This window comes from Gallinula chloropus, assembly GCF_964237585.1.
Source record: "Gallinula chloropus genome assembly, chromosome: 4".
Classification (NCBI taxonomy): domain Eukaryota; kingdom Metazoa; phylum Chordata; class Aves; order Gruiformes; family Rallidae; genus Gallinula; species Gallinula chloropus.
This window is the reverse complement of record NC_140088.1, coordinates 91,576,682-91,591,679: the sequence shown is the minus strand read 5'-3', so window position 1 is coordinate 91,591,679 and position 14,998 is coordinate 91,576,682. Positions and strand designations below refer to the sequence as shown.

The following is a 14,998-nucleotide window of genomic DNA, read 5'->3' as shown; positions in this document are numbered from 1 at the left end:
ACCTCTGCCACAAAAATCCAACCTCTGCCACAAAAATCCAACCTCTGCCACAAAAATCCAACCTCTGCCACAAAAATCCAACCTCTGCCACAAAAATCCAACCTCTGCCACAAAAATCCAACCTCTGCCAGTCGTTCTGCTGCCCAGAAGACTCCGGGGTGCACCGAGCCAGGGCCGTGATGTCTGCAGCTAGCGAAGTCAAGCGCTCCTTCACTCCTCCTGGCGACACGTCACCTGCAGGAGGTGCCAGCAGAGTTATTTCACATTAACTGAGGTCTCACATCTGTATGTAAATACGCTGCATTCAAGTAACTGTGTTCCTACAAGCCCCACAGCTCTTTCCAGCACTTAGAAGCCATGTCCAGGGAACCAGGCTGAGCCCTCCTGGCCTACAGGATCCTCTCTCCTCGGTGGCCTGTTACACGTGCTCAGGGAAAAAGGATCCAGAACTGACCATCATCACAAAGCCATCCCTCCCCAGTACATCCTCCAGCTTCCAGGGAAGAGCTGCCAACACAGACATGCTGACTAACCCAGAAACCTGCACCTCTTGGCTACATTCAGCCAGCTCAAGAAGCAAACAAACTCCCTCCACCTCTTTTCAACCAATAAGCCAACACTTCCTCTCCTCTAGGAAGCACAGAGCTGAACCACATCTACGACTTCAGAATCACTTCCCTAATCAAGTGTTTAGTGCTGAGCTGCTCTAAAATATTTGAGTCCTATTTATACTCCTTGGGAAAGAGGTTACCTCACAACATGTACTTCTTTGTGGTCTTATTTCTTTTTAAGCTGGATTTTGGTCCCTGCATCAGCAGAATTGATATGAACTCAGTGAAGTGTTTCCCTAAGCTAACTGGAATGACAGCAGGGATTCACCCTATCTCTGCACACAGTGGAAACAAACAACTTACAACATGACTGTGTTCCTACATCACTGTGGAAATCAGTTACACAGGGCAGTATAACCCCAGCCATCCAAAGAACCTGCTCACTGGGAGCCATCTCTAATTGCCAGGACAATCCTGACACAAACCCCCCCATTGGGCAAGAAAACATTCAATTGTGTATTGAATCAGTTCCTTAGGCTTGAATACCTAATTCACCTCCTCTTCCACAGAACCACTTCTGGTCACTGCTGTTCATGTTATTCAGCTTTTGATAAATGATGAAGCCAGCCTGCAAAATAAAGGGAAAAAATGGTACTCTGGAGAGCAGCAGCATCTTAGACTAAACACCCCCCAAATTAACTAACTCAACCCATGGTGCACATCAAACCCTGAGCCCGTGGCCCATACAACAGGCAAAGGTCTGCTCGTGGCACTCAGCACCACAAACCCCTTACATGTCACAGAACGCTTCAGAGAGAGCAAAGCCCTGACTCCAGGGTTTCACATGGTAGTAGATACTCTTCTGTAGCCACCAGCACTGTTATAAAGCCAGTGGCAAACAGAGCTCTGAGTACTCTGCTCCCAGTCTCACCATCTGCTCCACCTCAGTCGGATTTTACGTGCTGCTTCACTACAAACCAACTAGGATGCTGTGTGCTTAACGTGCCCCTTGGCACGAACAGTAAGTTCTAACAGGAAAATGCAGCCTAAAGCCAGGAATATGCTAATCAGGCTACACACTGATGAAGCATCTTAAAGAGCAAGGAGAAAGAAAGGAGATACTCCCTGGTATCCTCCTGTGGGGCTCTAAAAGGCAGGCTGGGGGAACAGAGCAGAGCAAGGAGGCAATGCTGCATGGAAAGAGCTGGCTATAGCAGCTGCACCAGCAGGAAAAACAGAGCTCCTTTCCTTACTGGTTTGGGTCTTCAGGTGATAAACTCTCCACAGTATTAGTTTAACTAAACCAGAACACACAACATTTCCCAAGTCAAAGAAAATGCCCAAAACCAGAGGGCTGTCCCACCTCCCTTCCTCTGCCTAGTGTTATCACAGAAATGAGAGCCTAAGAAGGGGATTTGTTTTGTTGCCATGAAGAACAATTCCCTCCTGTGAGGCAGGCAGCACCCAACAGCATATTGGTAAATCCCTTCAGGGAACTGTGGGACAACTACACTCTCTTCAGAACAGTGAAGCAGCTGAGGTTTGTACAGAGCCACAAAGAATCGCTCCTCCTGGCAACCCAGGACTGGTCCAGCTCTATTTGCTACTGGAGATTTTATTTCTTCACAGCTGCTAATTAAGTTTCTCTCTCTCACATCACATTTAGCAGGATGTTGGTTCACAAGCAGCCCAACAAAGTGGGTTAAAAATCTCAGCAGAAGACACACCCAAGAGTGCCAACAAGCTGCAGTGAGCATCTGCAGACAGGGGAGCAGGAAGAGCTGTCCACTCTGCACTTCCATCACTGGTCACTGCACTCAAACACACACCAGGCACGTTACACCACGGTGGGGTCATCCTGCTGTGAGAGTTCAGGCTTCCTCCAAGCAGACAGGCACAAACCCACCCAACTGCCCCAGGGAATCTCTCTCACTTCCCTGCACGTCCAAACAGACTGGCACTCCCCAAGCATGCTGCTGGTGCCTGGGGTGCTGGGCACAGCAGAGCTTCCAGCAGCTCAGCTCTCTGAAGAGACTTCCCTAAGCAGGCAAGGCTTGCAGCACTGAGAAGCATTGAGAGGCAAGGACCTCAGGAGAGGCTCAGCCTGCTGTGGAACAGGGTTTCTCTCTTCATCTGTCCCATTTTCTATACAACACACTCACCACGAGAGATCTCAGCAAGAAGACAGGTTACTGAGTCAGGCAGAAGCAGCACCACCTTCAGCCAGGATGGTATCACCAAGCTCTGGGTGAAAACGGAGCTTTAAACACTTTGAGACAGAACTGAACAGCAACCCACGTGGGGGTATTTCCACTGTTAAGTAACCCATGCCCACAGCAGACCTCACTGCCTTCCTGCATTCAAACCAGCAGCCAACAGCACATTAGTGAAGGTACCAGTTAACTATGGGTGTAGTGACCTCCTCTTGTACTCACATAGGCATCTGTGGCTGCATACAGCTTCTGCTCCTCGTTGAGGGGAAACTCTTCCCAGTTACTGCAGCGCACAGACTTGTCCTTCAAAAGCTGCTTGCCAAAAAGGTGCTTTACCAGACCATTGAGACTCCACATCTCCTTGCACTTCAGCTGGGAAAAGCAGGACACGAAACCACAGGCAAACAGAGGACTTGTTTAACAAGGGGAAAGCAACTGGACCCCACAGAACATCTTCCTGCAAGTGGCAAAGTGTGCTTAACGCCTCAGTAGAGCTCTGGGTTACCAGGAACAAAGCAGTTGCTCAAAGCAGTAAGTCTTCCCCAGGCCTAGCTGTGCTCTCATCACATTCAAAGACAGTCTGACCATTCAAAAGCCACGTTTCCCTGCCCTGAAACCCTCTCCTTGGAGGACACACCTACACTGCCACTCTGGAAAGATGCCAGAGGAGTCCATGCAGTGTGAGGTGGTACTGTCAGACCACCAAAGAACAGGAATTATCTGCATAATGTGGTCCCCAGATGGATAAAAATCAAAGCCACAGGCTCAGACAGCAACCCCTCTCCTATGGGATCTTCCTTGTTGGCTTTTGCCTGCCTGATTAGACAAACTGGGTACCAGGCACCAGGAATTCATCTAATGGGAACACTGGAGTCTGCCTGTAACATCTGTCACCTTCAGCAGGTTCCACACCAAGCACAAGCAGGAGAGCCCAGTGACAGACCCCACTGACACTGCTCAGCGTGCTGGGAAGTGGCTCAGCAGCAGTCCCTACAAGCCACCCCCAGAGAACAGCCCCTTCCCCCTCTGCTTCCCACTGCTTTTGTTGTCCTACCTGCTATTGTCTGACAGCCAGTTTGGGGAACACAGGATCCAGGACTGCTGAACCCACCAGCTGTGGTGCAGCATTACCAGCTTATCCCCTTAAATTTGGTATCAAAACCCCACCTGGGCCTCATTTGGCATTTCCCCAGCCACCTGCCTGTGTAACACCATTATGTGTAACTCCATTCTTTGTTCTCTCAAGTTCTGCTTTCAAGTCTATTTTTGGCCTGTTTTCTCTTTAGCAGAAGACTTTAAAGCTGCTACAGGAGCTCACACTGCTCATCTCCGTAACAGAACTGTTCTGGAGGCAGATGCTGGGGTTAAAACAAAAGCAGGGTTAAGTGGGGAGACTGAGTCTCCAAAGAAACAGCTCCTGTTTCCCCAACACAACTGTGTGAGTTGTACAGCTCCCAACCCACTGGGACTGAAACCTGGAGGTGCAGGGCGCTGCCCCAGACACTGGTGATACAGGGAGGGAGAGGAGAAGGTGATGTGATTTAATTACACAGGGTGGGACACAGGGGGACATGGGCAGCCTCTGCTCAGTGTCTGTGGGGACAGGACCAGGGGTGATGGGCTCAAGTTGGAGCACAGGGAGTTCCCCACCAATGTGGGGAAGAACTTCTTCCCAGTGAGGGTGAGGGAGCCCTGGGACAGGCTGCCCAGGGGGTGTGGAGTCTCCTTCTCTGGAGAGATTCCAGCCCCGTCTGAACACTGACCTGTGTGCCCTGTCCCAGGGACCCTGCTCTGGCAGGGGGTTGGACCCCATGGGCTCTGGGGGGCCCTTCCAACCCCACAGCTCTGTGACTCAAATGCATCCCAGCTGAATTAAAGCACCACACCTTGCAAATGCAAGAGGTGAACAGGCCTGAAGAGGGACAAGTGCTCATGAAGAAGCTGCTCACTGAAAGCCAGTGCTTAAACCTGGAGATTTTGAGTTCTTTTAACAGGTTACAAAACATCTCTGCTTCATTCTACAGAACACATTTGCTGTTGGAATTGGAGACAAGGAGACCTCCTTAGTTACAGCACAAACCCAAGATTCCCTCCCACAGCAAGAAGAAGGTTTTAAATTTTACTTTCTCGTTAGCAACGTCAGCCAGCTCCACAAAGCTCTTCAGCTGGATTTCAAAGTCACTCAGCAGCTTCCATTGATCTCCCTCAATTCCTACGCCAACCTTCTTAATTGTTTCATCTTCGAGCAGCCTTTTGAGTCCCTTGGGGAAACCTAAAATAGATTAAGCCCAAACATGAGAAACTGAATACTGCAAGATGCCAGGAAGTCTGGCTGAAGTGACAGAACCCTCCAGCAAAGGCCATCTGCAGAACCCTGGGCTTTTGGGGGGGGAGTGATCCCCAACGTTCCCCTGGTTACGTGGCCCTTTGCACTCTGCAATGACTGGAACCCCCAGCTGGCTGTGAGCGATCACCTGCAGGCAAGCAGCAATGAAACACCTGAGATAGCAACCTCATTCTGCCTCTGAAATCAAACCAAGGGAAAAGATTAAACAGCACTGTCCTACCTGTCCTTAAATCACATAAAAAAGGGGCAACAGCTCCAACTGGAACAGACTTCTCAGTTCCCAGAGCTGGATGCTCATGGAGCCAAACGCAGTGTTCCTTGAGTGTCTTCCACAGGATTCCTGCCCAGCTCTTGCTGTTGCCCGTGCTGGGGGCACAGCTGAGGCACTGAGCAGGAGGGAGCACCAGGAGAGCAGTTGTGTGCAGGCCTGGGCAGTGCTCACACTGGGCCCCTCCACCCAGCACCCAGGCCGGTCAGTCCCACATACATCACAAGGACACGTGCAGACATGGAGCACACACTGGCATCTAGAGAACCCCAGCCTGGGCTGGGCTGGAAGGGCCCCCAAGGGTCACAGAGCTCATTAGAGGTGGGAAAGGGGGCTGAAGGGTGGGGTGTCACTATCCAGCCCAGCAGGACGTATCAGCTGCTGCCCAAGGCTCCAGCTTGCACCTGAGCCCATGAAGCAGAGTCACACCCCAGCCCCGAGGGGAGGTACCGTACCTGCCATTGAGGACACGTGGAACAAGTAGCACTTCTCCTGGGTCACACACAGCTGGATGACAGCCACCTTGGCCATCTTCCCTTTGGTATAGGATGGTGGCCACTCAATATCAAACCCAACAGCAGCCCCATCCCATAAACTCTGCCTGGAAAGACACAGATATTACTCCCGTTTAACTCCTCTGCCACAGTTTTAAGTCACCTCACACAAAGGCTACTCCAGGAGTCTCAGCCACAGCAGCTTTCCTTTCATACACACAGGACACAGAAACTGTTTGAAAATCCAGACCTTAAGGAGGAGAAATCCCTGCTGGTCCCCAAAGAAACCCTTGACACGGATTGAATTGACTCTTCCCCCTGACCCTGGGGCTCAGGCCTTTCCCAGCAGAAGGGGCAGCCCTAAGAGTGCCCAATGGAATTTTCTGGTTCTACCAGCTTCCACCTTCGAGTTTTCACAGGTGCAAGCTGGAGCAGAGGAAGCTCTGTGTGAGCATTAGGAGGAACCTTGTCACTGTGAGGGAGCCCTGGGCCAGGCTGCCCAGGGGGTGTGGAGTCTCCTTCTCTGGAGACATTCAAACCCACCTGGATGTGCTCCTGTGGGATCCAGTCTGGGTGACCCTGCTCTGCCAGGGGTTGGACTAGATGAGCTTTGTGGTTCTGTGAAAGCTCAGCAGATCTTACTGCAGACAAATAACTGCATCACAAGCCTCAGGAAACAGCTGGATACCAAAGGGTTTGTGTTCCCCTGAGAGCTTGTTCCTTCTCTACCCCACTGTGCTGACAGTTTAGTGTGGATCTTTCCCCCCCAGTCATGAGATGTGCTCAGCCAAAAGAGGGGTGTGGAGGTTCTGCATGGGGGGCTCTGGTGGAGAAGGTGGGGGCTGCAGGGGCAGGGAGAAGCTTCCCCCAGCCCCACAGAGCCAGCCCTGAGCCCATCAGCGCCGGGCACAGGCCCTGGGAATCACCCTGAGCAGAAACAACCAACAGCGGCCGCTTTGTGCCCCAGAGAAGGGGGTGAGAAGGTGGGAGAAGCTCTGCAGGCACCAAGGCCAGGGGAGAAGCAGAGAGAGAAGGATGCCCCTGCACTGTGTGCAGTGCCACCAGCCAGAGTTCCTGTCCTCTGCCCCGTGCTGAGTCTGTCCTGCCCGTGATGCTGACTGTGGGATGGTCTCTCCTGCCCTGATCTCCACTCCTGAGCCTCTCAGCATCTCTTGCCTCCCCTGCCCAGCTGAGCAGGGCAGGGACAGAGCAGCTTTGGGGGGTGTCTGCCCTCCAGCCAGGGTCAAACCACCGCAGGGGGAAACAGTAACAGCAGTAATTAACAACAGCCTCCTTGCACAAATAGCTTTCTACCTTTTCTTCAAGCAGACAGTCCCCAGTTAAGCATTAACAGACACCCTGGAATCCCCACAGCCCCTCCTTCCCTGTGGAGTCAGGGGAGCTCTACTGCAAAAGGCAGTGAGCTTGGTAGAGCCTTAACTGCTCCTGCTCAATGGGACTGGACGTTTCAGCACCGGCACCTCCTGAGGGCCAACTGGTGAGCTATTAACCACAGGGTGCAGTGGGAAGAGGCACTTCCAAACCAGTGGCCACTGCAGGGAGACTGGGGATCTATTTGCCATCATGAGATACAGGCTCAGCCTGTGCTTGGAACCAGAGAGCAGCATCTGCCACACAGGACAAGACACTCAACATAACCAGATGTTTTCTCCAGCTGAGCTGCTGGCCTCCGGACACACCGGCTGCACCACCACACACACAGCCAGCCAGGAGACACAGAGAAGAGCCAAGTCCTTGTCAGCAAGGACAAGGCCCTCCAAAAACACCCTGAGAGCTAGTACCTGATATCTTCAGAGAGCAGGGAGCAGTCTTTGGCCTCGTAGCTGTAGACGATGGAGCCGCGGAACTCCAGGAAGGGCAGCCCATCTTCCAAGAGGCTCCTCTGAGCAGCAGCAGGCTTCTGCAGCAGCGTGGGGAACAGCTGGTCACCAGGCACACCCAGCCCTGCCAGGGACCTGCCAGCCACAGGAGCCCAGCCAGGCATCACTGAAACCTCCCCTCACTGAAACACACCCATTCCCCTGCTGAGCTGGAATCCCCCCACTCAGGATTCCCCCTCGGTTTAGTTGGATTCCTCCCCACTGAAGAGGTTCCCAAAAACAAGGCAGGGAGGGGGGGAAACAATCTGTTCTGGACAGAATCAAACCCAGCTCTCACTAGCTCAAACACTGCAGCATTCCACACCCCAAACTGAGGAAGAATATATGAAAATGGACAATACTTCAGTAACAACATCAACTGTTGCTCCATTTCCACCACGAGATGTTTCTACCCTGCCTGATACAGCATGTGAGGAGCCTCCAAGCTCTGCATGGACCCCCATGGACCTCAAACACAGGCAGTATTTGAAGGGACAGACCTCCTCCATCAAGTGATGGACACTGCTTTACAAACAGCACATGAGTTCAGGTGTAGTTGGCACTGCTCCCTCCCTTCACACACGTGTTTAACTCAAGTTATTGCCCAATAAGCTCACCTGAGCTGCAGAACTCCTGCTCACATTCACCTGACCCAAAGCCTTCAGGCTGATCTAACACACACAAGCCATAGCAAATGCACTGCAGCATCCCACCAGACACTCAGCTCACCCAAGGTACTCAGCTGAAGTACCACACAGCACACCTGAGAACACATGCTGTCAATTCAAAGAGGCCACACCACACAAAGCCAGGCTTCAACCCAGTTCAAATGCAAACTGTCTTGGTTTAAGCTGGTTTTTAATGCCCACACTACTAATCCTTTCCTTCCCACCTTATAGGGGGCAAGGTGCTGAACTGAGTGGTCACTCTGCTGCTTCTGTCATTACAAACACAGAGTCACAGGGTTGGAAAGGACCTGGAGTCCAACCATCCCTGTCCTGTGCTGACCCAGATCCTTGAGCACCTCATCTCCCCTCTGTTAAACACCCCCAGGGGTGGGGACTCAGCCCCTCCCTGGGCAGCCTGTGCCACAGCCCCACAGCTCTGCCAGGGAAGAGCTTTCCCCTGCCACCTGCCCATCAGCAGTGTCAGATGCTGCAGGGCAACAGCCCTTCTGCTGGAGCTTCACACCCAGCAGCCTGTGTGGCTTCGGCACTGAGACACGAGCTGCTCAGGGAGAGGTGTCCAGAGAGCTGAGAGCTGAGGCACAGTGGGTTTTTAACAAATATGGGCTTGAACAAGCCAGTTCCATGGGAAAGAACACAGAAGTACCTGCATTTAATTGGAGGCACAGGGACAAGAGAGTTATAAGCACTCCCAGCCAGAGGCACAGGTCTAACTAACAGCACAAGGTGCCCAAAATCCTTTGATTACAGAACCTGTGACCAGCTGAGCCTCCCCCACGTCGTGACATACCTTGGAATCAGCCAAAGCTCCCTCCTGGTTCTGTGTCAGCATCCACTGTGGGTATTTATCCTGCAGAGCAGTCGTTGGCAAATCCATCTTTGGTGTTTTTTCCACATTTCTGTGACTTTTCCAGGACAGAGAGAGAACAGGGAGGAAGAACAGGCAGCAGTTCAGACAGAGACAAGCTGCCAGCACCACGGGGTCACTGGAGACAGCTACCCTGACCTCAGAGCACCCTGTGTACAGGAACTGCCACTTACAGGCCTGCCCACATCCAGCAGCAGAGGAGCTTTGGGCATCAAGTTCCCACTGACACATAAGGGAAAAAAGAAGAAAACCTCCTCAAGTCCTGCTGGGGAGGAAAGTTCAGACCACTTGTATGGAGACCTATCACTGCTCTGCTGAACACACCCACAGTTCAGCAGAGACACTTCCCTGGTGTTTCAGGTGGCAGGAGCCAGGCACCTGGCTGCAGAGCTGGCAGCTGCAGTCACTAACAAACCCAATAAAGAAAGAAACCAATCCAAAGTCACCCCAAGAGCTATCAGCCTCACACAAATAGGGCCCCAAAGCCCACACACCCTGTGCAGGGACTCAGGGCTGCGAGCACAAAGCCAAGAGCAAAAAACAAACAACCCCAGGCAAAGTTTCTAGGGCCACCTTCAGCCACGCAAGGCACAGGCTGCCAAGCTCTCCAGTGCAGGCTTCTTGTGGTTCTGCCCAGGCAGGAGCTGGGCACCAGGCAGCTGCTCACTCTGGGGGTGCAAAAAGGGGAAGGGGAAAGGCAAACCCAAGGCAAACCTCCCGGGCTGGGCTAAGGACAGGTCACTGGGCTGGCAGAGAAATGACAGGAATTTATAGCAAAACGTGTGAAACTGGTGATGCACAGGGAGTGTCTCACTGACCCACACAGCTCAGAGCTGCCCCAAAAACTCTGTGTGTGTGTCCCCCCACCAGCCCCCTTTATGCTGAGCATGAGGTAACTGGCATGGGATACCCCCTCTGGCCAGTCTGGGTCACCTGTCCTGGCTGGGTCCCCTCCCAGCTCCCTGGCTGCCCCCCACCTTCTCATTAGCAGGGCAGGATGAGCAGCTGAAAAGCCCTTGGCTGCTGGGCAGCAACTGACCCATCCCTGTGTTACCAGCACAGCTCCCATCCCAGCTCCCAGCCACGGCACCCACCTGCTGTGAGAGTGGAATTAACTCTGTCCTGGCCAAACCCAGGACAAGGCTGGGTGGTGGCTGAGGCTACTGAGACACTTGCCCGCCCAGGTTCCAAGCAAAGCACTCACCAAGCAGAGGCAGCCTGCTCACAGGGCATCAGGGCGCAGGGCACATCCCCTGGAAGGGGAAGGTGCTACTCAGAGAAGCGAAGTTTAAATTAGGGAGACGCCCTGCTCCAAACAGGGGATGTTCATCCCTGACAGCTGCTGGGGATTCCCTGGCCGTGAGCAAGCGATGACTGGACCAGAGCCCTTCCAGCTTCTTGCCTGACTGAGGAATCCTGCTGGAGACAGAGTCAAACAACTCACAAAGGAGAAACTTCTCATGCTGCTTCTTCCCACTCAGCCCCAGGAGCCTAATGCACTTCAACAACAGAGAGGGGCCACCGCTGCCTGGGAAGGAGCTTCCCCGCTGCCCCTGCCCCCGAGGCAGGGCAGCTCCCAGCCCAGCCCCCGGGTCAGCCCCTCGGTTCCCAACGCCGCTCCGATTCTAACTCATCATCAGGGGAGAATTCCACCCGCTCCTGCGGCGCCAAAATCAGCTGCTGCCCCAAGAGCCGCTCCCGGGAGCACCGCCCCGGGAAACGGCCCGAGCGGCAGCCGGCGAGACCCCGAGCAGCGACCCCCGAGCAGCGGCCCCCGAGCAGCGTCACCCCGAGCGGCGTCACCCCGAGCAGCGACCCCCGAGCAGCGTCACCCCGAGCAGCGACCCCCCGAGCAGCGACCCCCGAGCGGCGTCACCCCGAGCAGCGTCACCCCGAGCAGCGTCACCCCGAGCAGCGTCACCCCGAGCAGCGTCACCCCGAGCAGCGGCCCCCGAGCGGCGTCACCCCGAGCGGCGTCACCCCGAGCGGCGTCACCCCGAGCGGAGTCGCCCCGAGCGGAGTCACCCCGAGCCCAGCCGCACAGCGCCCACCGCGGCGCCCCCGCCCGCCCAGCCCGACAGCGGGAGCCAAACCGTGCCCGAGGCCGCGGCGTGTGGGGGTGTGTGTGGGGTGTGTGTGGGGTGTCTGTGTGTGGGGGTGTCCGTACCCCCTCCCGCCGCCCCGCGGGGCTCTGTGTGTGTGGGGGGTGTGTAGGGGGGTGTCTGTGTGGTGTATGTGGGGGGGTGTCTGTGTGGGGTGTCTCTGTGTGTCCGTCCCCGTCCCCCGTCCCCCCTCCCGCCGCCCCGCGGCCTCGCGCGGCCCCACGGGCCCGGCCCCGAACCTACCCCCGCCGCGCGGTGCCGCAAGGCGCTGAGGGCCCGCGGCGGCGTCCCGAGGGCCCGGCGGGGCCGAGAAGCTGCGCAGCGGCCGGGGAGGCGGCGGCAGCCCCGGGGCCGCCCGCACGGCCGCCGCTCACCGAGCGCCACAGCCGCCCCGCTCCTCCAGCGCCGCAGCGCGTCGCGCCCTTAACACGTCATCGAGGCAGACGGCTCCGCCTCCCGCCCGCCGCCGTCCTGTGTCCCCCCCGCGGGCCGACCGTCTCCCCGAGCAGCGGCGGCGAGAGGTTACCCGAGGTGATGCGCATGCGCGATGGGGCGGTGGCCCGGCGGGCCGCGGGGTGTTGTGGGTAGTGTAGTCCCGGCGCCGGGCGGGCCGCGCACCCTCTGGCGAGCCGGCGGCGCCCACCGCGCTACCGCCGCCGCCGCCGCCGCCGTCCTAAGCCGGGCGGGGCCGGGCCGGGCCGGGCCGGCGGGGCGGGGCGGGGCGGGGCGGGGCGGAGCGGGCGGCGGGGGGGCGCCAGCCCGTGGCTCTGCGCGGCGGGGGGCGGCGGGGCCGCCGGCTGCGGGCGGTGGCGGCGGCTGAAGGGCAGCGGCGGCGATGGGCGCTGCGGGGTGAGTGACCGGGCGGGGCGGGAGCGGGGGAGCGGCGGGGGAGCGGCGACGGGGCCGGGGATGCGAGGCGGGGGGGCAGCGGGGCAGTAACTGGGGGCACTGGAGGGTGGTGTGGGGGCACCGGGGGCAGGGCCGCGGCGCGGGGGGCAGCGGGGCAGGGGACGCGGCGATGGGGGCCGGGGCCGGGAGGGCAGCGCTGGGGGGAAGGAGTCGGGGCCCCGGGGGCACTCGGGCGGGCGGCGCAGCGCGGGGTGGCGCTGGGAGGGCGGTATTGGGGGCTGGGGGGGGGGCAGTAGTGGGGAGCACTTCTGGGAAGGAAGGGCAGAGGAGGGTGATGGGGGGGTGCAGCCGTGGGGAGCGGGCTCCCCGAGTGGGGGGGGGCAGGTTGGGGTGCAAGGGAGCGAACGCTGGGGCAGCTGGAGGGGTCTGGATGGGGCTGTGTTGTTGGGGGGGAACAGGCTGCCAGGTTTGGGCTGGGGGGGAGGGCACTGTGAGGGCTGCAGGGCTGGGGGGGCTGCTGTGGCCGGGGGGGAGGCAGCCGAGGAGGGTGCTGGGGCCCACACGCTGCTGGAAGGGGGGGCTCCGTTCTCCGGGGGCAGAGCAGGGGCGGGGGAGGAAGGGAAGGGCGCCCGGGATCCGGTGGCTGCGGTGCTGCGTGCCGTGGCAGCCGGGAGGGATGCGGGCGGCTTTGTAGGGAGAGCAGCGCCGAGCGGAGACGCCGCGAGCAGCCGAGCAGGCCCCTGGTGCTGGTGTTGTCATCTGTGCCTCTGTTCTGTGTTATTTCCAGCTGATTGGTAAAGATGGAAAGAGGGAGAGGAGGAGGAGGAAGGAACCTGGGAGGCTCTGGCCTACACAGGAGCATTTATTCCCAGTCCCAGCAGCAGTACCACTACCCGGGCTCCTCCCAGGGGGGCTGCATGGAGATCCAGGAGCTGGCCTCCAAGAGGGTGGACATCCAGAAGAAGCGCTTTTACCTGGACGTGAAGCAGAGCTCCCGCGGGCGCTTCCTGAAGATCGCCGAGGTCTGGATAGGGAGAGGCAGGCAGGACAACATCAGGAAGAGCAAGCTGACCCTCTCCCTGTCCGTGGCCGCCGAGCTGAAGGACTGCCTGGGCGACTTCATCGAGCACTACGCCCACCTGGGCCTGAAGGGCGGCCACGGCCACCGGCACGAGCACAGCAATGGCAAAGAGCAGCATCCCCGCAGGCGGCAGCAGCTCCCGCCGCCGTCGCCTCCGGCGTCCCTGGGCTCTGAAGAGCCCCCTCACAGCGTCCTCAAGACGGAGTACATCGAGAGGGACAACAGGAAGTACTACCTGGACCTGAAGGAGAACCAGCGAGGGCGCTTCTTGCGCATCAGGCAGACGATGAGCCGGGGACCTGGCGTGATGGGCTATTTCGGCCACGGCTTGGGACAGGAGCAGACGATCGTCCTGCCGGCGCAGGGGATGATCGAGTTCAGGGATGCTTTGGTCCAGCTGATCGAAGAGTACGGCGAAGGGGACATGGAGGATCGCCGGGGCGCAGGCGACGAGCCCCCGGAGCTCCCCGAGGGCACCTCCTTCCGAGTGGACAACAAGCGCTTCTACTTCGACGTGGGGTCCAACAGGTACGGCATTTTCCTGAAGGTAAGTGAGGTGAGGCCGCCCTACCGAAACACCATCACGGTGCCCTACAAGGCCTGGACACGGTTCGGGGAGAACTTTATCAAGTACGAAGAAGAGATGAGGAGGATTTACAACAGCCATAAAGAAAAAAGAATGGATGCCCGAGGGGACAGTGGTGAAGAGCAGGAGGGTCTGGAATAGAGTGCGTTGGACTGGCTGTCTGGCAAAATAAACCACCGCAAACCGAGCAGGAATTGGTGAGAGGGACTGACCTATAGTCATTTCAAGCTGCCCCCCTTTTTTTTTAACCTTTCTTTTATGTTTTTTTCCTTTTCTTTTGTTGTTGTTGTTGTTGTAAAGTCCTCTTCGGGTTGTTCTTGCTAACTCCAGTCCGTAGTGTCACAGGAGTCTGGTTATCACGTTACATTGTGCCCCACACGTGTATGTCTCATGAAAGCACCGACCTCCCAGGGCCCTAAGAGTCGCTGCTTCAAGTGTGGGAGGCTCTGGAAGTACCTGTATCAGCACCCCCCAAAAATACCACTCCAGCACTCTGACCTTGAAATAGTCCAGATAAGGCTTGTCTTGCACTTTGAGGTGATAAAAAAACCCAGACAAGCCCAAACCTTATGCTGACATGTATCATTTTCTGCTTGTGATGGGCTTTCTGGGACTGAAGTCAGCCTGTGCTTGGTGCAGAGGCTGAGCAGTCCGCCTGTGCTCAGTGCAGAGGCTGAGGGGTCCGCCTGTGCTCAGTGCAGAGGCTGAGCAGTACCTGTGCACCTGTGCTCGGTGCAGAGGCTGAGCAGTCCGCCTGTGCTCGGTGCAGAGGCTGAGCAATACCTGTACTCGCTGAGCAGCGTAGCCACAAGGCATTTCCCATGAAAACAAGGTCATGTGAATGGCTGGTACGTGTTTGAGGAGAGGGAGAGGTTTAAAGTTGGTATCTGCTGGTTGCTGAGTCTGGAACGCTGCTCCATGGGGTGGGTAGAACCGCTCAGTGGCTGGTCAGACCCTCACCCCGTGCCGGGGAAGAGCGGAAGAGCCACTCCTCGTCCTGTAGCTGAACAACCCCAGGACAGCGAAGCTCTCAAGTGCTGAGCCTCCTGCACTCGTGGTGGTGAATAATAACC

General features: G+C 57.0%; 2 protein-coding genes across 2 annotated transcripts in view; one reads left to right on the top strand and one right to left on the bottom strand.

Annotated features, from left to right (window-relative positions):
• WRN (WRN RecQ like helicase) overlaps positions 1-9,316 on the bottom strand; it is a gene marked incomplete at its 5' end in the record, with an annotated part of 34,476 nt that extends 25,160 nt beyond the window's left edge. Inside the window, 7 exons of the mRNA XM_084263294.1 lie at positions 123-234; positions 1,098-1,179; positions 2,987-3,136; positions 4,888-5,036; positions 5,835-5,980; positions 7,676-7,794; positions 9,230-9,316. Of these exons, the coding sequence (XP_084119420.1) occupies positions 123-234; positions 1,098-1,179; positions 2,987-3,136; positions 4,888-5,036; positions 5,835-5,980; positions 7,676-7,794; positions 9,230-9,316 (845 nt within the window). The remainder of the gene's footprint in view (positions 1-122; positions 235-1,097; positions 1,180-2,986; positions 3,137-4,887; positions 5,037-5,834; positions 5,981-7,675; positions 7,795-9,229) is intronic.
• Positions 9,317-12,161: 2,845 nt separating this feature from the next.
• On the top strand, positions 12,162-14,286 carry PURG (purine rich element binding protein G). The gene is made up of 2 exons (XM_084264129.1): positions 12,162-12,258; positions 13,046-14,286. Exon 2 carries the CDS (start codon positions 13,059-13,061, stop codon positions 14,064-14,066), a length of 1,008 nt encoding a protein of 335 aa, XP_084120255.1. The 5' UTR covers positions 12,162-12,258; positions 13,046-13,058; the 3' UTR covers positions 14,067-14,286.
• The last annotated feature ends 712 nt before the right edge of the window (positions 14,287-14,998 follow it).